Genomic DNA, 23,834 nt, shown 5'->3' on the forward strand with positions numbered 1-23,834 from the left:
GTTACGTTTTATGGTTTGTGCCTAAATGTCTGTGTAGGTTGTCAGTCATAAAGTTCATGGTAGACTTAAATGCTTGAAATGAAAGCAGCTGGACCTCTTTTTGGTTTCACCTTTCATCCAAGAGGCTTCTTTGGTTTAATCCAGCAAACTGAAGAAGCCTTAATGGTTTGCAGCCACATATCAAAAGAATTACAGGCTATTTTCATCAGCGTACCTGCTAATTCACTGACATGCTAAACTAAAATAGCAAACATTACTTTTGAAACATCAGTAATGTTAGCATTATTACTGTTAGTTTGCTAGCATACTGACCTCAGCATTCAGCTTCAAAGTTCTGGTGTACCTGTAATAACAATCTGATTATTTCACATCACCATTTCTGCCTGTATTTATTACAGGAAGTCACGATATACTGAACTCTTAGACAGTCGATTCTGTTCATCTGTAATGTTTTCAGAGGGAGAAATATGTCCTCTCTCATCCAAGTGACTTCTTCTGACTGCAAGCTTCATCAACCTGTCTCAACCCCAACCTAACAGAAAGTAGCACCCCTGACTAGCATTGGGCCATGAGGTCAGTTTAATGATCAATAATATGAAAACTGTCACGACCATTGATCAAACGTCATGAGTGCCTTACAGAGAGAGTTGGAAAATGGCTGCATATGTACACTTGGGCGCCCTCCTCAGTTCAGAAGTGTGTGTTTCCTTTTTTCATGTAAATGGTCTCACTGACGTCCTGCTCAAACCAGCGTTCCTCCCTGTCTAGGATGTGTACATCCTCATCATTGAACAAGTGCCCACTGGCCTGTAGGTGTAACAGACTGTGGAGTCCTGACCCAACGAGGTAGTTCTTCTGTGTTGTGCCATCCACTTAGCCGGAGGTTGTTTGGTTTCCAGGATTTAGAAATCACAGGTCCTCCTGGCTCTTCACCGCATACATTATAATCTGCTTGTGCCGGGGGATCGATCCTTGGGGTGGACCAGTTTATAATGTTTTAATTAGAGGTTTGAAAGCCTGTCTACTGGGGATTAATAACACTAGAAATAATTCCTTGCTGCAGAAAATTTGCATCAAACTACATGTAAGTCTTCTTAACTCATAAACAGAATTTCTGGTCTACTACAGGGTCTTTACAGGGACAAATAAGCGACCGTACAGGTACAAAGATGCACGTCTTACTGCATAAATATGCACAACACAAAAGCAGAGACAAAAGAAAGCTGTTGCACAGAGTCAGCAAATGTCTGGAAATTCCCTGCTCGGGTAATACATCAGGGTATTTGTGCAAGAACACATCAACTGTGTCATGAAAAGGTTTTCAAAGATGCTAATTATTGCTTGTTGACACTGATTAACCGGATTACCTGCAGACACTTGAAAAGGCAGAAATTTCATTTGAGTCCCCAAAACGCCACACTACAAATGTTCTAACATCTATATTCCCACATGCCCTGAAAGTAGTCCACAGTTCCTCATAAAGTAAATATTTAACTTCAAGAAGTCTCAGATATCAGCGTGCATTCAGTGTTCTGCAGACAAATTACCTCATTACAGCAAGTGGAGAGAATGATTGGAAGATAGAGAGGATAATCGCAAAGGGAGGGGATAAGCTGGTTCACAAGTTCTCTCAGTGCATGACTTGTTGCCTTAATTACAAATAGATATCAAAGAGCATATGGTTCTATTTATGTTTTCGTCTTTGTCTGGAATGGTTGTTTTTGTTTCCTTGGCATCCATGTGTGTATAAGCAATCAAATCTCTGGGCTTAGTGACTCACCTAATGTCTCTTTCCTCTTTCTGGGTGCACAACTCTAAGTGGCTGTAGTCGCTCAGTCAGCAAATGGGCTGATTGTTATCCTCCTGCAAGATGATCTGCCACATCTGGCATAACCTGACTCGAAGAAAACAAAACAAAACAAAACAAAACAAATAAACCAGGAGAATGAAGAAAAACTTTATCGTATTTGAGAGTGTAATAAAGGATAATACATCCATCTACTCATGATACATATTGTACTTTATGGTTCACATAAAATGAACATGTGTCACAGTTGATACTTTACCAACAAATTAACCATCTGTTCTGATATACAATACACAAGCTAGTCACTGTTATTCCTGCCTCTTGATTCCCGGGAACTGACTGTTGTATTCCATCATCAGCACAGGGATGTACCAGAAGTCACTTCCCTAAACAAAAAAACACAGAGGCAACCCGATGTCACACAACTCAACAACAACTCACTGTTGTTGCTATTTTGACTTTGTGGATTATAAAGAAGATGTGATTAAAGTTCAGCTTTAGTTTAATGGGTTTTAACAAAAATAAAATGTCAAAATTCTTTTTTTTACTTGGATGAAAATCCCTTGCAGCTGAAGATTGCAATACCTTAAGCTGCAGCTTGTTTGTGAGTCTTTTCGTTGACTGAAAAGTATAAAAGTGGGTTTTTTCCATTTTTAATAAAACAAAGAGTGGAAATACCTCCAACACAAACATTTGACAACCCAGCATGCAATTCATTTGCACAAATGTAATGTCTTTGATATGCTGCTCAGAGATGGTCGTGACTCTCAAATCGGAGCCAATGATAACTCTTCCTCTATGCTGTTGCATGCTGGGGCGGCAGGTTGGGTGTTGCAGATGCCAACGGTCACAGGAGCACGCTCAGTGAGAGACTGAGATTACACAAATGCACCACAGAACGACACAGGAAGTCATCCATGCCTGTACAACTCCTCCATCTAATGCACAGTACACAGAGCAATAGTTACTTTTGCACATGCTCTACAGTGAAATTAATAAATAATAAAGTTTGACAGGTTAGAGTAAAATGTCAGTCATAGATATCTCATCTCTGTAATATTCTGGATATTTATAATTGAGCTATTTATATATATCACAGCTATTTCTTATATATTGTAAACTTTGTAATATATTGTATCATTTAATTTAGTTCAGTCTGTTACTATTCTAATTGTCTTGGATTAATAAAGATTCAGATTCTCTCCCCTGTGGAACAGAAACTAAATTAGAGTTCCTAGGCTCATTTAAACCTAGGTGGCATTGTTGCAAGGTAGCCAGAATTCTGTCACTAGTGGGCCATTGTTTTGTAAGCTTTCTGTTTACTCAGATCAGTGACTGCCAACTTCCCCCTCACGCCACATCAATCATTAACCCCAGTTTTACAGCAGGACCCAAGTTTACCCAGCACAGCACTGACTCCGCTGGTTTGTGTTGTTCCCGCGGTGCATCCTGGTACCAGGCAGTCGCCACCTACACACAGGCTCATGCACCGAGGCATGTATGTCATGTAAAAGAGGACGTGATTCATCCGACCAGGACACCTTCTTCTATCCGGTCATTTAGTCTGACGTCGCTAGCCGTGTCTGGGCCTAAACTCCACTGCAGGTCCATATATCAAACGATCACTATGGCATTACTGCGAGTTGAAAAACTGTCTAAAGTCTTTCATCTTTAATAAAATGATCAGCGTTCTGCTCTACCAGGTGTAACAACTGAGTTTAACATCCAGGCATCCATGAAAACGGAATTTATGACATTTAACGGAGTTAGAAGTTAGCAGGAAGTTAGGTCGCTAGCATCTATCTAAATACAATATAGCATGTCCTGACTGTGGTTTTGGAAACAAATTCAAACGTACAGCTCTGTTATCACTTCCAACATAAATGAAGACAGAAAACTAAACAGCAGTGACGTTTGTAGGGTTACTGAAGTTGGGCTAGGTGGTATAATGATGTGCTACGTGACCGCTAGCGACACAGCTATGTTAGCATAATATAAACAAGCTAACTTTTTTTCCACTCGATAAAAGTTAACGTGAGTGTTCTCGGTGGTCAGGAACAAATGTAATCGCATGGCAGGATGCTGTAAGGACCAAACTTCAGCCAGCAGAACAACTGAGATAATCCATCCACAATACGAGGTTAGTCATTCATATACTGCTGCATGGGCTGGGCTGTAGTTACATCCTAAGGTTTTAAAAACTGAGCTTAAATAAATGATTAGCGGTAATAAAAGCCGAGGAAGGTCAACAGTGATCACTGACTGTTTTAGGAGCTTTTTGAGATTAAATAGAAGAAAATACAAAACATTAAACATGTTAACAACACAAAAGCCATATTAAACGCAGACTACTTTAGGCCCGGAAGTAGGATTCGTCACGTCATCACTTAACGACCGGATTGCTCTGTGGTCCAGTTCTGATGGTCAAGTGCCCATTGTTGGTGCTCATAGTGGTGGATAGGGGTCAGCATGGGCAGCCTGACTGGTCTGCAGCTATGCAGCCCAGTACACAGCAAACTGTGATGTTCTGTGTATTCTGAAACCTTTCTACCAGAACCAGCATTAATGTTTTCTGTAATTTGAGCTACACTAGTTCATCTGTTGGATTGGACCTCACAGCCAAGCCTTCACTCCCCACATGCATCAGTGAGCACTGGCCGCCTATGGCCCTGTTCTTAGTTCACCATACTGACAACTGCAGACCAGGAACACCCCACAAGAACTGGAGATCTGGAGATACCCAAAGCTGACCCAGCCATCCAGCCATCACATTTTGGACCTTGTGCTTTTTACTGACTCTAGCACAGCATCTTTGAGGAAAAAATGGCCACTTGCTCTCTAATATATCCCACTCAGGTTCCATGATCACTGTGTATGTTGGTTTTGTTATTGTTTTCCATCTTTTAAGCTCCTGTTTTCTCTGGTTTTAATCGAGTAACACATGTAATGCAGAAATAATGGGTCCAGCTCTACAGCAGCATTTACGTTTATTATTATACTGAAGTTGGGTTCTTGCTGCTTTTGTGTTGATCTGTATGTGTAACAGCATGCAGAGGTCACAGGTCACCGAGAGCAGAGCAAGGTGCCGGCTGCTGATATCTTCACTGTGGGGCACCTCCGTCTTCCACGAGGTGAAAAGATAAAGCGGAGGTGGTGAAGGGCACTGTTTAACAAATCCCTGAGGCTCAAGGCACTGGAGAAGTCCGGCAAGACCACACAGGCTTTTCTCTTACATATCTGCACGGTCATAATACAGAGCATACGTGTTAAAACAATAGAAACAGTATTTAAAACTTTCAGTGCTCTGTACATATGTATTTCTCTGAATCAGTGCTTTTAAATGCTGGAGAGTAAGCACCTTTACATCAATGGTGGTCGGAGGGAGGAGGCTGAGCAGCAGGTCTATTTCATACCGAGATTGTGGGAGGTTATCAATTTCAATAGACACAGTCTGACAAGAGAAAAACAAAAGATTTCATAAAATTATCAAAACATCCATCATCAGCCATAAAAAAACAAACCTTAAGATTTTTTTTCTTTTTTGTGGGAGTCCAAATGTTTCATTACCTGTCTGTAAGCTGGAAACAGTGGTTCCCACAGAGTGGGACGTCTGTGCAGTGGGCGGTAACTACAGCTGCCTGGTGGTGCTCGATGGGGACGTTTGGATCTTTTATCCTTGGGGCCCTCTCTGACCTCCCTGATGCCTACTTGAGCTACAAAGAAGACTTTGGTGCTGCTCTTCATTTCCCTCAAAGCCACGGCAGCTTCATCGGCACTGCGGTAATGCACCATCCCGTATCTGTGATTGTTTTTCACAATCGTCTGAAGTACGAGAGGAAAATCGTGAAGCAAATTAAAGTGAATTTTGCATTTCTAAAGCACGTTTGTAAGACAGTTACCTGAACAGAGATGACACATCCAAAAGGTGAGAACATGCTGAGCAGATCCTTGGCAGTAACAGCTTGGTCAGAATCCAGATAGACTTTCATTTTCTGTCAGAGTAAAGCACAGAGTCAGACAGCAAAGCACAGAGCTGACGTCCTGTTGTGATCCTCAGAAAGCAGAAGGGAAACGTACGTTGGTCCACTCAACATTTCTCCAGTCTGAAGGAACCGTCTGTTTGGAAACCTCACTGGGTGCATAGCAGTTTTCATATCTGATGGCGTCCATTGCAATTATGCATCAAAAACTTAACTGTAATTTCAGAATACAGCTTTTAAGTGCAGATTTGGTCACATGTCAACTGAAGAAAAACAAAAACAAATTTGTAAAATAAGCTGAGTTGTAACCAAGTGTAGGCCAGAAATCCTAAAAGTATTTCTGTTACAGCTTTGAAAATACATTTAATTTGATTCAAACCAGTTTGTTTCCTAGCAACATGATGCAAATCTGCACTTTACAGCAGAACTAACTTAATTTTGGCATTCAGACCCCATTCATATTTTAAATAATATTTCATGTTGTGAAATAGAAAACATGGACTCACACGTCCAGGGCGAGTGATGAGTTTTGTTTAACTATAACAGCAATTCTGGACTCAAGTGACACGTGAATGTAAAAATGCCTTACTGTTACTTAAAGTCATGACATGAAAAGAAAAGTGGTTTTCACATATTTGACTGTAGACATACAAAGCACAGCCGGGAATGCCTTTTGTTTGTTGTTGTTGTTTGCAGAAAGGTGGCTGTCAGTACAGTATGATTTGTGTCCTTGGAAAACTGAATTCTGCAACTTCTTTTTCCAACGTTTTAATTTGCAGCTACGCACCGAGGCTGCTGTCACGTTAAATTCTCTTTTTGCTGGTTTTTATTGTTGTTTTCATATCTAAATACCAGGAGAAAGATCGTATCTGTGTTCTCATTAGGATTGGGATTTGTGTAGGTTTAGCCTATGGCCTATAAGTTTACTTTGTTAAATGCTAGTTATGAAACAGTGTGTTTCACTTGTCTTATGGAGAAATGTGAAAGTAATGAGTACTGTAATGAATTACTTTCTCCTTGGAGTTGGTACTTAACATACTGCGTTACTTTTTAGAAACAACAACAACACTGATAAGAGCAGAAACAGCTCCAATGTGCACAGACAACATCCACAGCAAGCAATTAATTTGCATGAATGCCTGATATACTGCTCAGTGACGACGGTGACTCTGAGAGTGGAGCCAATGAGAACCCGGTGAACTGATAAGGAATCAGGACGGCTGAATTCTTATCAGTTCCCATCTCTGCTGAAATACACTTCCTATAGGTAAACGACGACATAACTGAAAACAATTCCTGTTTTGAGAGATCATTGAGCTCAGCCGTTAAAAAATAGAAAAATATGTTTTTGCTGTTGGTATTTCACAAAATGACAGAAAAAACCTTTCTTGTGAATTAGCTGACGAGCTCTATTTGTTGTTTTGTTTTTAAAAAAATTACAGGATAAAGTCCAAGTAAGCTGAGAGTACTTTCTGTAAGTCTACAGATTTATTTCTGATCGTGTGATGTTTACTTTCCTGTTCAGTGGTTCCTTCCGGTTCATGTTCCTCAGAGAGGTGCTACATTAACACAAGGCCCCCTAACACTGATGTAAGGTCTGTTCTAAATGCTGCTTTGGTTTATCTATAACAGCATGTCTTAACTGTGATGGTTATATCAGTGCAACATGTAACTCCATTAGGACTGCTTATCTCTATGTTACCATGGAAACAGAGGTGACTTGACGCAGGAGGCTATGTGTAGCAGATGAGAGAGCGGAAAACTGTGGTGATATGAAGCAGATCAAAGAGATGAGGGGCAAGGTTATGAATACACTTAAACGTGAGAACTAATATTTTAAAGTTTATCCTGGACAACCAGTGAAGCTGTTGAAGAAGTGGGGTGATATAGTCTCTAAAGCAGGGATGTCGAACTCGAGGGCCAGTGTCCTGCAGGTTTTAGATCTCACCCTGGGTCAACACACCTGAATCACATGATTAGTTTATTCCCAGGCCTCTGGAGAACACCAAGACATGTGGAGGAGGTAATTTAGCCATTTAAATCAGCGGCGTTGGATCAAGGATACATCTAAAACCTCCAGGACACCGGCCCTTGAGGCCTGGAGTTTGATACCTGTGCTCTAAAGGGAGTACGAGTTATGACCAGAGCTGCAGAATTCTGAAGAAGTTGAAGTTTATGGAGGGACTTACTGGGGAGACCAAATAGGAGGGAGTTGCAATAATCGATTCGGGAAGTAATAAGACTATGGACAAGGATGGCAACAGCACGGGGAGTAAGGAAGGGACGAAGTCGGTTAATGTTACGTAAGTGAAAGTATGCAGACCGGGTTATGTAATTAATGTGAGGCTGAAATGAGAGAGTATTGTCAAGTATGACACCCAAACTCTTTACCTGCGGGGATGGAAGGATGGGGAAATTTTCAATATTAATGGGGAAATTGTGAGATTTGGTTAAGGTAGAGGCTGTGCCAACGACACACGCCAACTGTTAAGTTTGAGAAAATTGGAGGAGAACCAAGATCTGATCTCCATAAGACAGTTCAAGAGGGAGGTAGGTGGAAGGGATGAATTAAGTTTGGAGTCATCAGCATAACAATGAAAATTTATATTATATTTTTGGAATATTTGGCCAAGAGGGAGCATGTAGATAATGAATAAAAGAGGCCCTAATACTGAACCCTGGGGCACACCAGCAGAAACAGGATAGAGACTTAATTAAATTGGATAAACTGAGTGTGGTCTGAGAGATATGAGGTGAACCAGGCAAGGGGGGTATGACTGATGCCAATGGATGCTAATCTGTTCAGGAGGATATTATTAGAAACTGTGTCAAATGCCGCACTAAGATCAAGAAGGATGAGAATGGTTAAAAGACCAGAATCAGCTGCCATCAGAAGGTCATTCGTAATCTTTAACAAAGCAGTTTTTGTACTATGAATGGGGCGGAAACCAGACTGAAATTGTTTGTAGAGATTATGGTCATTGAGGTGTGAGTGAAGCTGGGAGGCAACAACTTTCTCAAGGATTTTCAAAATAAAGGGGAGGTTTGATATAGGGTGGAGGTTATCAGAATTATTGGGATCTGCACCCGGCTTTTTGAGAATTGGAGTGACAGGAGCAGTTTTCAGGGATGGAGGAATAATTCCAGTGTTAAAGGAAGAGTGGATAATACTAGTTATAAGAGGAGCCAGTGAGGGAAGACAAGCTTTAACTAACACAGTGGGAAGAGGGTCAAGCTGACAAGTGGATGATTTTGATTTTTGAATAAGATTTGATACATCAGCTATGGAGGGAAGAGTAAAAATGAAAATGACTGGGAGGAAGACAGTGAGGGAAACAGAAAGTCTACTTCACAGTTTATGAGTGAAAAACTACATAAGAGAGTTGCAAAAGTCAGCAGAGTCCATATGAGAGGGGAATGAGTCCGGAGGTTTTGTAATTTTACTAAACAATGAAAAGGGAGACCTGGAGTTACCTTTACTAGAGCTGATTAAACCAGAGTAGTATGCAGATTTGGCTGAAGCAATGCAGATATGATCGTTATACATTTCTTTGTGTATGGTAAGTCCAGTTTTCTTGAACAGACGTTCCATTTGGCGTCCTTTAGCTTTGCGATGGCGCAGGTTAAGAGTAAACCATGGTGCTGAACGGGAAAATGAGACGACAGTTTGGTGTTTAAGTGGAGCAAATATGTTAAGAAGGTTGTGGAGGTTGACATTATAGTGAGAAACAAGTTCATCTGGGGATGAGGTGCTGTGAACAAATGGAAAATCATAAATGGCAGATGAAAGATCAGCAGGGTTAATATTATTAATTTTCCTAAATGTGATGTCACGGGGAGTACAAGTTTTTGAGGCTGTTGTATTTATAGTAAAAGAAATAAACTTATGATCAGATTGGGGCTTTACAGCGAGTGGAGGTAACGCCAGAGTAGCAGACCAAATCCAAGATATGACCTTTAGAATTAGTAGAAAATTTCATGTATTGTAGAAGCCCAAAACTTTCCAGACAAGACATCTCTGGAAAGAGGGATTTTATCATTGTCCATATGGATATTGAAGTCACCAATTATTAAATTTGGGGAAAGTACCGAGAAATGAGTGAGAAGCGCAGCAAAGTCATTTAAAATTATTTGGCTTAGGTGGGAGTAGATCCAAGTAGCGACGTTATCAAATGAGTTGAAGGGTGGTGCAGAGACAGGGAGAACTTTCCAGTGCTTGCGGTGAATTATCGCGAGGCCGCCCGGAGTTGCCAGGTTGACAGATGTAAACAAACTCAGATGGAGTAGAGCCATTAAGTGAAACAAAATCATTAGGCTGTTGCCACGTTTCAGTCAACCAACAGCTTATAGTTAACTTTCTATCTATGATCTCTGGTCACTACATTGCCTGGACTTTATTTCGTGTGGATGGAGCTCTAGTAATTAGTTTAGCCGTTCAGCTCCTTTACTAGCTATTCATTTAAGACTGTCTCAGAAGCACCCTCTGCTGTTCGCCTATTGAATTACAGCCAATTTCTGTGCAGGAGGATTAACAGGAATTTCACTGATTCATTACAAAGTGTCTATTTCCATGAGCCTTAAGTATCTCATACAGGGCAGTCAACCCTTCGCTACAACACTTTCAGAGTCATTCACGGGCACATGTCAACCTGCCTGCTGAGTCAGAGTCTGTGAAGGTTCAGTTGCTTTCTAACAACAGCAGCTATTTAAACACATAAAGACAGGCATACAATTGTTTTTTTGAAAGTTTCTTTAAAGAACACTTGAGAGCCACTATATATTCAATACAGTATATTAATTATATATTAGTGATAAAGAAAAGAGTAGGTTTTACGTATAATTTATGCTCAAGTCTAGGGTCAGATGACATTTATTTTGAAGTACCCAGACCGGAAGTTGTAATATAGTCGCCATTCGCCGAACACGAGCGAGGGAAATTGAGTTGTTTATATGAGCATGAAGAAAGCAACAAAGTGCTTTAAGTTAGGACGTGATATCGTTTTATGTTAAATGTAACTTTTAGGCATTAGTACGTCTGAAGGATGTTTCTTTTACTTAGTCATTTTCAGTAACGTTAGCTGCTAGACGGTTGCCGCTTTCACGTGCGTTTTTTTTTCTGGTGATGCATAATAAGCCAGCTAACGTTAGCCGCCTAGCCAAGCTAACTTAAAAACAAGTTTAGCCAGACTTAAAGAAAACGTCGCTCGTTAGTGCAAAGCTGAAATTTAGCCAGAGGAAGCTGTTTAAGTTTCCATTTTGGCCGTAACTAAAAGAGACGAGTGAAGGGTTTTGAAGCGGGAATGTCATCGCCGTTAGGTCGCAGGAGTCATGAAGGGTCAGCGAACGCATCAGACAGCGACTCCGAGGACGAGGTGCGTTTACAGGTGTTCCCTCACCTGTGTTTTTTTTCCTGCTGTTTATTCATAATAGAGGCGGCTTTTCATGCTGTTCTGACAGTTATATCTACTGTTCAAGAGCTGTCCTGCCCACTGAACTTAGCAGAACAATGCACTACACGGAATGTACACGTTAATATAAATAGTAGCTGACGCATAGTAATTATAAGGTTATAGTGATTTTTTTAAAAATCATTTAATCATTTACTTTGGTTTGTTTACATTTCCACAGCCCACGCTCCCCCTTAATCAGTTCTATCCATACATCCGCTGTGCCCTTTGCTGTGGGTTCCTCATAGATGCCACCACCATCACTGAGTGTCTGCACACATGTGAGTTGCATCTTTATCTGCTGCGTTTAATGATTTAATGTGGTGGGAATAATGGTTGTATCAGCATTTATGCAGTGCTGTGCAAAACTCTTGTAACTGCCACAAATACATGAAATATGTATATGAAGCAGTGTCTTTTTTCTTATAGTTTGCATTGTAAATGATTTATTTAAATGATACTTAAAAATGTTTGTGGGCATGTGAGAAATGAGTATTTGATGTCTGAAAAGTATTTTTTGTGCTTTTTCTTTCCTCCCCAAGTTTGCAAAAGCTGCATCGTGAAGCACTTCTTCTACAGCAACAAGTGTCCCACATGCAGCATTGTTGTCCATCAGACACAACCTCTTTACAACATCAGGTGAGTCTGACTATTTTGGTCATATAGGAATCATCTAAGCAACTTTCAGGTGCTTTTTTTCAAAAGGGGTCAGCACAGCAAGTAGCTCTTCATGTTGTGATTTGGCAGACTTTTATGCCAGATCATTACTGTCAGTAGACAGTTTTGGTTCAGATGGTTGTACAGAGTACAGAGCAGGTGAGGAGAGACGTACAGCAGTGAGTTCTTACAGCCTGTCATGGTTTGGTGCTGCATTTCAGCCAATCATGTTGATTTGTCTTGTATCGTATGAGGCTGATCTGCCACGCAGTTCCATCTGTAAAGTGCTTTATATGCTGAATAACCATTATGTGCACATTTTTTAAAAAAAAATAACTGAAACGATTTCATATTTTCATAGCAGAATATGATGAAATAAGGGTGGCTCAAGACTTCGGGACAGGACTGAAATCAGGGGAGTGGAGAAGAAATGAGTGCTTTTAGTCTATCACAGTGACCCCAGCAGCCTGAGCCTAGAGACGTGTAGCGTGTCTCTTTTCCATTAGTGTCAACTTGACTCAGTTTTGGTTGTTTTCCATTAAAATTGAGTACCTCCTAAATGTGCATGGGGTTGTTATAGCAACGCGGCTAAAAGTCCCATTATGTCATTTGTACATAACACAAACACAACACAACAATGGAGGACATTAAGGTGATGGAATACCTGCTGCTCTGTCTATGACTTTTGTCAGATTCTGGGAGCACAGTGTTGGCTTTTGTGTAGCCGGGTTTCAAAAATGTCTCCAAAAATGGAGTCGCTCTCATGACTCGATTGATGCCACTGGCTACCCAGTCAGTCTTTTGATGTCACATTTCAGAACATTCAAATCACGTGGCACCCTGGCTGAGTAGGCACTAAAAAGGTACCTGATACTAGGGCTGGGCCATATCATACCGTTGACTGTAATACCGGTATAAAAAAAATGAAATATCGCGATAGAATTTGGGTAAAACGCGCATGCACAGTGCCTTTGTTTGCATACGCACATGGCGGAAAAAGCATGGCGGCGACGGAAAATGAGGAGGGTGAAAGTGGATTGTTGAATGAAACGGATGAAGCAGAATTGGTTTGTAAAAATGCTGCAACTTCAGTGTGGAACTGGTTTAGCTTTCGTCCGTCAGATACACAACAAAGCACTATTTTTGGTAGCGCATGCTAGCAGGCCGTCGTTATTACCGTGTTTTTTGGAAAATACGGCACATTTAAAATCAATCCTTTGATTTTTCTGAAAATCAACAGTGCCCCTTATAATCCCGTGTGCCTTATGTATGAGTTCTGGTTGTGTTTACTAACCTTGAAACGATTTTATGTCGTACACGGCGCTCGAAAATCTGTCAAATGTTTCAGTACGACTTTGCTAAGCTACGAAGCTGCACCGCTTGATGGATTGTCGGAGCATTACGGCTATCGTAGGCAGGAGCCTCGTGGAGTGATACGTACTGTGCTTCAACATAATATTACTGTATTGTGTGTGTATAACCTCTTTTTAAGTTTTGTGGATATTATACATGGTTATGCTGAGGATTTGTCGGCCAATTTCCACTGGAAATGCCTTTTGGTTAAACTGTCAGCAAGGAATTTGCACTGTTAAATTTTTATATAACTTTAATGCACATAAAAAAACAGCTGCTTGTTTAGGTGAAAATACATTGATGCGTTTTTTTTTTGTTTGTTTGTTTTTGCACTAATAAAGTTGTGGAGTTGTAAAGTATTTTGTCTAGTGTCAATTATATCATCAGTTATATCGTTATCGCAAATTTTCAAATGTATATCGTGATAAATATTTTTGGTCATCTCGCCCTGCTCTACCTGATACCAGGTGCTACCACCTAATGAAAAACCCTAAAACCTGAGTCGATTCATGCTGAGTAGGTACTAGTGAAAAAATGTTGTAAGGGATGCTCACCTTTTTCCAGGGACTACTTGAACACGCATTGACCTCCCCAATGGAAACTTTAGCCATGTTTAATATGAATATGCATTGAGTCTCGTTTCCCTGCAGGCCTGACAGACAACTTCAGGATATAGTTTATAAAATGGTTCCCTTCTTGGAAGAGCGTAAGTATGTAGGCATATGAAGCATATTTGATGTGCTGCATTTTCCAGTCCACATTTTAATGGGATCTCTCTCTTTCTCCCCCCAAAAATGCAGTTGAAAGAGAACAAATGTGCAACTTTTACAAAGAGAGAGGACTGGATGTACCAAAACCAGGTAACCTGTTTCAACTGTTGAAGTGCATAGTAATTACATAAATTGCAAAAAAGTGCAATAAACTACAAAAAAAATATAAAATCGTTATTGTTTTTTTAACATATATTTCTAGTTAGAGAAATTTAAGAGGCTTATCCCTCAAAACTGTAAATACAAAAAGTTGCACAAAATAGTTTCCTACCACAGGAAATTTATTTTAAGTGTCTTCATAGTTTTATTTTTGAAATACACCAATTTTTATATACTGCAAGAAAAACGAAAATAAATATTATAATGCAAATTTGCAAAAAAAATAGCATGTGCATCAAAATAAACTATTTCCATCAGTGCAATTTGAGTCCTAAGCATCCCAGAAACGACACAGAAAGTCATAAAGTCAAACATAACTTTTAAAAACACCAGTATAGGCTCATGAGGCCCTGGTGGTAAAAAACTACATTTCCGCAAAATGACGTCACTTCCGGTTTCGGGCAGGTCATGGTGGACATGCGATAGTTCGCGCTGATGGACGTAGGAAGTGTTACAAACAGCTGATTGGATCGGCAAAGCGTGTTTCTGGAATATTGTTTTTATTGCTGCAAGCGCTTTTTATGCAGTTTTTGCAAAGCTATATGTGGAAGGAAACTGTGACTGAGGACAAGCTGATGGCATAAGATGTAAGTACAACTCCTCCGGTTTCATATGCAAAAAAAATTATTGCGCTAGCTTACGTGGTTGCAGTGCTACCGGGATTTAAAAATAGTTACGCAAAACGGAGCGTGCCCGCTCTGACCGGCTTTAAAGGGTTTAACACAGACGCAGTTCCAAGAGAAGCCCGAAGCCTCAGCGCTCCCCCCTCTCGCTCATTTTCAAACATTTTTCTCTTCTGCTGATGATGCCTTATGATTGAAATGCAAACTCCAAATTTGATGTATCGCTGTAATTTCTGTTGCTGTGGATGTTTGCTCTGTCAGCTCTCATATCCTGATCAGAATTCATTAAAGGGCTACTTTAAGATAGACGGAGTGCTAAGGGTTGACATTTTTAGAGCTGTGCTATAATTGTGCAGCCTGTGTTACTCCTTAAGCGTAGTAATGTCAGACTAGAAACGAGTATAAATGCTTTTTAGATTTACAGATCAAGAACTGGAAGTGTAAAGATGGAGCACAGCAGTGCTGAGGGTTCTCCTTCCTCTCTTGTAGTGATCGTCTCCCCTCCATGTCCTGCTGTTATAAAGAGGCAGAAGAAGGACAACATTCCTCAGTCTGTGTTCACTGTTCCTCCAGAGCTGGATGTGTCTCTGCTCCTGGAATTTGTTGGGTAAACATTTGTACTGTATGGTTGTTTGTTTTTATTTTATTATTTGTTAATCATTAGTGAGAATAACACTGTTCCCAATCAATTTACTTGTGGTCAGTCTTTCTAGCTCTTGTTTTGAGAGTTCAGTCACTGCTTTGTGGTTCCTGATTAGAGCAGTTACTGCTGTCAGCAGGATGGTGGACAATCTTTTTATGCTTTTATGAGAGACTCGTAAAAGGATGGTGCTTTTAGTTTTTGGCTCCACATCTCAAGGCTTTGTTTAGACACTCTTCTGCTTCAGTCATATTTGGACAGTGCTTCAGCCCTGCTGCTTAAATCTGGTGTCGGCGTCAGTTGCAGCCAGGTCAAGCAGAACGCGATTTTAATGTTTTTGTTTTATAGATAAGTTGACATCCAGATACTCAAATCTGACCTACATTAAAGATCTGATTTGAAAAACGATTGAGATGAATGAAGTTAAACATGGGTTTTTCAGGTTTATTGTGCAGTTACATAGAAATACCAGCAGGTGGTTCCACTGTCTCAAACTGACAGCTTCTTTACAGCCAAATACTTGAATATCTCTTGAATCTCTTCTTTGTTTTCAGGGCTGAAGAGGGCATCTGCAACTACAAGGTAAAGTCTTTAATATGAAGGCTTTTAGATGATTATAACACTTATAACACGTTGATTTCAGGACCTGTTAAAGGCTAGTTGTGTCTCATGTTTTCCTTTGTGGTTCTCATATATCTATAGGCTACAAAGTTTAAATGGTTCAATCTTTTCCCGTGTTTTAGGACGCAATGCTGGCAGCTGCAGCGCGTTCCTCACTAACTTCAAGCCTGCTTACTGTAACATTAGTTTGGGGTTTTATGTGGGTGGGAGGGGGCAATGACATGGCTAGGCTACAAGAAACAGTGAGCAAAAAGTACCTCACTTACAGTTTCAGTGTAACGTTTAACAACAAGAAATCGGTGTCAGAGTTAGAGAGGGTGAAAATGTTGTCTTGGTTTTATAAATGTGTCTTATACAGTTTCTGTTTTTTCCGTTTAGCCGTTGGAGAGGCGGTACATCCGCGTGTCAGGTGAGGCCACCGTTCGCCACGTGGAGCTCTTCATCAGGAGGAAGATGGAGCTGAGCCCATCTTGCCAGGTGAATCTGCCAGGCTTACAGCTCGGTGCAAGACTGCACACTTAAAGAGAACAACAAGTGTGTGGATATTATTCTAAAGTAGGAACAATCTATGAGCCCACAGGGCTGTCAAAGGGCGTGCAGACAGGAAATGCATGATCCAATAAAGAAATGTATTGTCAATCATTTTGCACACTTCAGGGCAGCATACACCTGTGGAGGATGATGCACATTGAATCGGTTTGTTTTGCATGGAAACCTGCACTCCAGGAATGTTACAGCATTAAGGCTTTTTAACGCTCTGATTTGTTCCTGCAGTTTATTTTAGTGATATTTGGTTGACATAAACTCACCGGACCCTTTATTAGCTGCAGTGGGGCAAGAGATGCATTTCTGCATATCTTGATAGTAAGTAGGGATGTCGAGGGTGACTCATTTGTTATACATGTATGTATACATACATTGTGGATTAAACAAGAGAGAAGACCAGTCGAGTAGTCTAAAATACAGAAACTCATTGAAGAACACTGAAAACTGAGCACAGGTAAACAATGCCCAAGCAAGTATTTCCTGTGCTGTTACTCACATTCTTCACTTATCAAATCGTATTTTAAACGTCACTTTGTGCTGTGTATGAACAAACTAACAAACCTTTATTTATCATATACACAATTATACAGAGTACAACATGTAGTGAAATTATTTTGTCCGAGCTGCAGACATAGCCGCGCCATTCCAGGGCTTGGTTTTAGCATGGGGGGGTCTAGCCAGGACCCTTACTGGATACCGGGTGGGAATCAAACTTGTGACTTAGTAGTCTTACCACTACACTATCCAGCTGACGTTGCAAACACACAGAGTATCAGATGGGATTGCTGAGTTTATCTAACTTTAGCTTTGGTTCCTCCCGTGGTACCGTCCACACCTCAGTGCAGGATGTGGTCACACATTGCTGCATTCAAATGTATTATACATAAACATTAGGGGTGCAACGATACACAAAATCCACGGTTCGGTTCGGTTCGATACTTTGGTGTCACGGTTCGATATTTTTTCGATACACAAAAAAATGTTGATGCCTTTTTATTAATTTGTCATTTATTAAATTTTCACGGCACATTCTGCACCACCTCTCTGTGCGTTCATCATTTGTTTGAAGCCAGCTCACCTCCTGCAACCACTTTTCCGAGAATACGCGCTTCTTTTGTGGTTCGGACTCCTGACATTTCTTTGGAGGTGGAGGAACATCACAGTAATTGCTTAAAGGAGCTTCTTCAACATCTTTAAGAGTTCTAAACAAATGTCTGTCCTCCTCCTGAAAATCTTATGTATGCAAACACGCGTTGCAACTTCTTATCTTGTGTGCGTTTTTTATTTTGACAGCGAATGCGCACCTGCGGACCACTAATGTGTAGACCTGGTTATTTAGCTCGTCATATTGCAGCCACAGAAATTCTTTTGTCCATGAAACCATAAAGCTGCACTTTCTTTTTGCCTTATAGTCTGATTTGTCATAACTTTTCTGTTTTGTGGTAAGCTTTTCTTTGGCTGTCACTTCTTCACCCTGACCTGTCTTATTTGGCTCAGCAGAACTAAAATATATATCCTGCTGCTTTTACACACGCACTCACATAACGCTCAGCGATTCTCTGCGTGATCAACCTCTCACATGTTTAAGCTGCGGGAGATTTCACTTGTCATGTTTGCATAGTAAGCTAACGATTGATAAGACGATGTCAGAGGAATTGGTGCGCAAATTATCATCACTCACCAATCAGTGCTGTCGCTCTCTATACACAGTTCGCACGCGATTGCAAAGTGAAAGCAAAAAACAAGCGCAAATTCAAACGCGATTTCAGTATGTCACATATTGACAGTGGCTCACCGATGCCAATGACATAATTACCCAGCTACATTTCCGAAAGAATGCAAAAGCATTGACATATATTTTTCCTTCCTACGATAGGCCGACGAGCAGAGCAGGGCAGCCCGACTGGAAAAATCGCTAGCCCCGGGACGTCGGGCTAGCGATTTTGCGAGCCCTGTATCTGATTGAGGAATCACTCATCTTTGGAAAAGAGAGTTTATTACAGAGAAATGTCTCTTTCCAAAATAAAAGCTATACTATACGCTTCTTCTGGGCTATATTCTCAGCAGCATATTAAACATATCAGGTCCCCATAAGGAGAATCATGTGCTAACGGCTGTCTAAATGACTCGGGTAAAGTTTGTATGCGTGCTTGTTGTTTTTGTCTGCTTCGACTTGTCTTTGCACTAGGATGCTATCAGGTAAATGTGCAGTCATATTCGTTGTGTTCCCACTAGTGCTGTCAGCCTTAATCTGAAATGAGGTTAACGCCACAACACGGCAAATCTCTGTTAACGAGCTACCGCGGATCGCCCCGTGTGTGGGGCTGGACAGCGTCAACACATTAACGAGCTAACTGCGCTAACACACTAGTTCCCACTCATGTAATTGAGCATTGCGTGGCACATCTGACATACTGTTTTACTTTAGTCCATGACTCGCTTACCTTCAGGGTCATACGTCACATGAAGACCAAAATAGTTCCAGACACCAGATCTGAATGAGGGTGGGGGAGGTTCAATTTGCCATGTTGCAACAAGCTTAACTTCTGTCTAGCTAGCTTGCCCTGCGCTCAGTGAATCTGTGTTCGACTAGTCCGCCTAGGCTGCACTGTCGAGCGCAGATCCACTGAGCGCTCAACACAGACAGCACCGTCAGAAGGAAAGTTGATAAAATAAATTAAAAATTTAGTATTGTTCGATACATATGCGTACCGAACTGAAAGCACTGTATCGAACGGTTCAATATCGATACGAGTATCGTTGCACCCCTAATAAACATACAGCTGCTCTTATTAACAATGACGCAGTGTTGGTTAGCACAGCTGTCGGCTTTTTATTTTCCAACTCGTTTGTTTATTTCCAATCAAAGAGAGAGAGGAGGAGTGTCTGGTGGCGCTGTAGGGTCCTTGTTGTAACCCGGTAACTACCATCACACATTGTCTGTCTGAGCTCTGCTAAAAGCCGTATGATGAGAATTATTGAGTGTTTATCAGGATTGTCTGGAGGATGTTTCCCATTTCTTCTATGAGGCTTCTTCAGTTTCACTGGCTGATGAGAACTTCCCAAGTTCCCAAAAGTTATCCAGACATCAAAATGTAATAGGAATGAGGAGTGCAAGTGTACACGTCAGGGAATACAAGCTGAACATTGATGACTCAGCAGCTCAGGTCAAAACTCAGCAGGCTGCCGGCTTCTAAAGGACAACAGAGTCCTTAAATACAACTGTAATCTGATTAGAGTCTAGTTATTAGAACAGTGATACCATATTTCTGTCTCAGAGTAGTGAACCTGCAGTAGGAGATGACTTGTGCTGCAAATATATAAACTTAATATCAGAATTGTCCTCATTTCCAGAAGAGAAACATTAATTGTGATCAGAGTTTTAAGGTATTTGTGCGTTTTGTATTTCGTAACACAGGGGAGAGGATTAGCAGCTTACACTGATTTCCTGGTCTCAGTGTGACACTAAGGTTTCCTGTCTAGACAAACCTACAGGTCACTTTTTAATGAAGGAGATCTTCCAACAGTCTGAGGTTCACCTTAGCTTTTACATCTTGTTGGGCTTTAATTTATAACTGCCAGGTGTCTACTAGGGCTGGGCTATATCATACCGTTCACGGTAATACCGGTGTAATGTTGGGCAACGATAGGAAAATGAAATATCGCGATAGAATATGGGTAAAACGCGCATGCACAGTGCCTTTGTTTACATACGCACATGGCGGCGACGCAGAATGAGAAGAGCGAAAGTGGATCGTTAAATGAAACGGATGAGGCAGAACTGGTTTGTAAAAATGCTGCAACTTCAGTGGTGTGGAACTGGTTTAGCTTTTGTCCATTAGATACACAATAAAGCACTATTTTTGGTAGAGCATGCTAGCGAGCCGTTGTTATTACCGTGTTTTTTGGAAAATACAGCACACTTAAAATCAATCCTTTGATTTTTTGCAAATTGACAGTGCCCCTTATAATCCCGTGTGCCTTATGTATGAATTCTGGTTGTGTTTACTGACCTCGAAACGATTTTATGTCGTACACGGCGTTTGAAAGTCTGTCAAATGTTTTAGTACGACTTTGCTAAGCTACGAACCCGCACCGCTTGATGGATTGTCGGAGCATTACGGCTATCGTAGGCAGGAGCCTCGTGGAGGCGTACTGTGCTTCAACATAATATTACCGTATTGTGTGTGTATAACCTCTTTTAAGTTTTGTGGATATTATACATGGTTATGCTGAGGATATGTTGGCCAGTTTCCACTGGAAATGCCTTTTGGTTAAACTGTCAGCAAGGAATTTCCACTGTTACGTTTTTATATAACTTTAATGCGCATAAAAAACAGCTGCTTGTTTAGGTGAAAATACATTGATGGGTTTTTTTGCACTAATAAAGTTGTGGAGTTGTCTAGTGTCAATTATATCGTCAGTTATATCGTTATCGCAAATTTTCAAATGTATATTGTGATAAATATTTTTGGTCATATTGCCCTGCTCTAGTGTCTACGTCCTGCTTCCAAAGTTTACACACTGAGAAATGTCAAGGCGATGTCGCTATTAGAATAATTTCTTTGAAGTATGTTTATGTCTTTGAGGGGGGGGGGGGGACTCATGAATTTTATGCAAAGTTTTCTTTATTTTGCGTTTACTGAGAAGTGTCCAAATTATACTTGTGTTAAGATAACTGGTAGGAGGTTTGACCTGTCTTCTGCGCAGGATTTGTGGATTTGCATTAAAATGCTTGCTTTGCTAGCACAGCTAGGACTTAAATACAGGCTTTGTATTGTGAGTAGGTTTGAGGTCCCAACTTCAGCCTTCTCTTTTTTTAGATCTAAACCACTGAAGCTGTTTTCACCATCGTGTTTAACAGTTGGTACAGATTTCTTGAAATTAAAGACTTCGCCTTTCCTCCTGATAAATATGGCCACACTCCTCCTGTAGGTCTTTTTCTTTGTCAGGATCTGTTACAAACTGCAAATCCAGAATTTTGTACCTCAGCTTGGGGGTCTGGATTGAATGCCTAGATTTTTACCCAATGTTCTCGCTTGGAATCACATCACTGTGATGGTCTGTAATGCTGTCTGTGTGTGTCCGGCAGGTAGATGTGGTTTGTGGAGATCACCTCCTAGATCACTACCAGTCACTCAAAGAAGTACAGAACTTTGTGGGCGAAGATGCACTACAGGTTAGAACCAGAAAAGCACGTAGTAGGACTAACCTGTAATAACATTGGAAGTTTTACAGAAGGCTGGAGTTATCATCCTGTGAGTAATCACTTTGCTTTTGTTTGTCTTTCCTCCAGGACGGTTTGTTGGTGCTACACTTTGGCTTGGTGCTGCCCTCCCAGTCTTAAATATGAGGCGTGGATTTAGCCATGATCTGAACTGCTGAACTGACTGTCTTTATTTCTCTTTATAAGACTCGTGTCTTCATAAAGGTCTTGGATATTAGACTCTAATGAATTGTTGCTAGCTGATTACAAAACATATAAAATTCAAACCTGAACATAGCCACATTTGGCACCTGGCAAACTTTAATGTATTACTTCTTTATTGAGCAGACTGGAAAATGAACTGTTTTGATTGAATTTTTAACAAACAAGATGATTATCTTTAGTTCATAGTTACCACAAATCTGCTGGACACAGATGACATCCATCTGAACTACTTGGTTCCCACGTGTATAACATGAATTTGACCTGATAAATGAAGATGACACATTTCTGTTCCTGCTGGGCTGTTGTTTGAAGATTTGTTTAAAACTGTTTGCTACTGTTTCTGTAGCGGAAACTGGACTGAACCACTGTGACTGGATCTGAAACTCTTAAAGCTGCTATAGCAATATAGGCAGCATCTGTCTAGTTTACCCAACTTTTTGCAACCCAGGGATTGTCTTTAATGATTTATGTTGACTACAAAGCTGTGATTTAAAGGGCTGCAAGAAAAGGACTGCCACTACCAAAGATTTATGTATGTTAACGCTTGCTTCTTAGAGCTTGATAGTTTTTTTTAAGAGCTGTTGACTTCCTTCTGCTGTTAATAGAAAAAACTGATCAGCTCAAAAATACTTTGAGTACAAAAGCAGTTATTTAAAGGGAGTTTGTATAAAGTCTTTGATATGGTTTGGTAAAAAAAATGTTTGTACTTGCTTTTTTCAGGTTGAATTAATAAAAGCACAACTGAGAAATATTTCCTGATTCATCCTTGATCTCTGTTTTTAGAGATTTAGAAAGCTCTGAATGGATGGACTAAAGCATTTAAAATAGTTCATATTTTATAATTTAGCGTATTAAGTAGTTTCCTATGAAAAATCCAAAAGCATTTGTCTCCTTCTGGGCTCAAATCTGTGAAATTGCTTGTCATTAGGCAAACGTGTAAACCGTTACACTATGGATCCACTTGTCCATAAACAGTACACCTAACCTACATGGTTCCTATGGGGGAAATGACACTAGTGTCAATGTTCCACCAGTGACGCACATGCGGCCACTACATACTGTGCAATAAAAGCCTGTAGATCAGGAACGTCAAACTCATTTTGCATTTAAAGTGGACCGTTCCAGTTCAAGTCAGTCATATATGAAGTGGCAAATCACAACTGTCGTCTCAAAGTCAAACTCTCCTTTGTCAGTGTAAAGAGGTTTAACTGCTCATTTAGTCTCTGAAATGTTTTAACCTCCTAACACCCGAACTCTTCCACGGCAGTATTTTTAATTTCTCTTTGATATTTGGGCTGATTGGGTCCTGATGAATGTAAAAACAAAGAATTAGCAGATTTTTTGTTTCTAACAAAAATAAGAGCCACATATCAAGATATTCATTTAAAATTTTGATAGAACAGTAGCAGTATAATGTCCTCGTGAGTGGATATCAGGCCCTTGTACAGCAAAATTGAGTATTTTGGTCTAAATAACCCAAAATGTGATGTCAACATATGTGGACGCCAGGTCCTAGGAGGTTAATATAAGAAAAGGGACAATTTTAACCTTGTATCTGTGTTTCTACATGTTTTAAAAAACAAAAACAAAGCAGCTATAGTAAATGAAAGAAATATGCCAGCACGACTTTTTGGGCTTTCATTGTGAGAAATAAATGTGTAAAATTGTAGAAAAGGTTCTGGTTGCCCAGATTACCTTGTAAAATCATTCACAAATATTTTTTCTATGGTAGGTAGTGGAAAAAACAGGAACTTTCCATCATTTGATTTTCTATTAACTATTTTTCCAAAGCCATGCAGT

At 40.4% G+C, this 23,834-nt stretch overlaps 2 protein-coding genes across 2 annotated transcripts; one reads left to right on the forward strand and one right to left on the reverse strand.

Annotated features, from left to right (window-relative positions):
• Positions 1-4,777: 4,777 nt before the first annotated feature.
• Positions 4,778-6,130, reverse strand: LOC102790347 (uncharacterized). The gene is made up of 5 exons (XM_006808067.2): positions 5,885-6,130; positions 5,707-5,799; positions 5,375-5,629; positions 5,166-5,258; positions 4,778-5,044 (listed from the first exon to the last, which is right to left on the reverse strand). The coding sequence occupies exons 1-5, from the start codon at positions 5,975-5,977 to the stop codon at positions 4,871-4,873; spliced, it is 708 nt and encodes a 235-aa protein (XP_006808130.2). The 5' UTR covers positions 5,978-6,130; the 3' UTR covers positions 4,778-4,870.
• A 4,551-nt stretch (positions 6,131-10,681) lies between these two features.
• Positions 10,682-22,783, forward strand: pcgf6 (polycomb group ring finger 6). Its single transcript, XM_087850397.1, has 10 exons — positions 10,682-11,159; positions 11,416-11,515; positions 11,777-11,873; positions 13,895-13,950; positions 14,045-14,104; positions 15,286-15,403; positions 15,991-16,018; positions 16,436-16,534; positions 21,696-21,782; positions 21,900-22,783. Exons 1-10 carry the CDS (start codon positions 11,088-11,090, stop codon positions 21,948-21,950), a joined length of 768 nt encoding a protein of 255 aa, XP_087706523.1. The 5' UTR covers positions 10,682-11,087; the 3' UTR covers positions 21,951-22,783.
• The last annotated feature ends 1,051 nt before the right edge of the window (positions 22,784-23,834 follow it).

This window comes from Neolamprologus brichardi, chromosome 13 (genome assembly GCF_056152115.1).
Source record: "Neolamprologus brichardi isolate AB-2024 chromosome 13, ASM5615211v1, whole genome shotgun sequence".
Lineage (NCBI taxonomy): Eukaryota > Metazoa > Chordata > Actinopteri > Cichliformes > Cichlidae > Neolamprologus > Neolamprologus brichardi.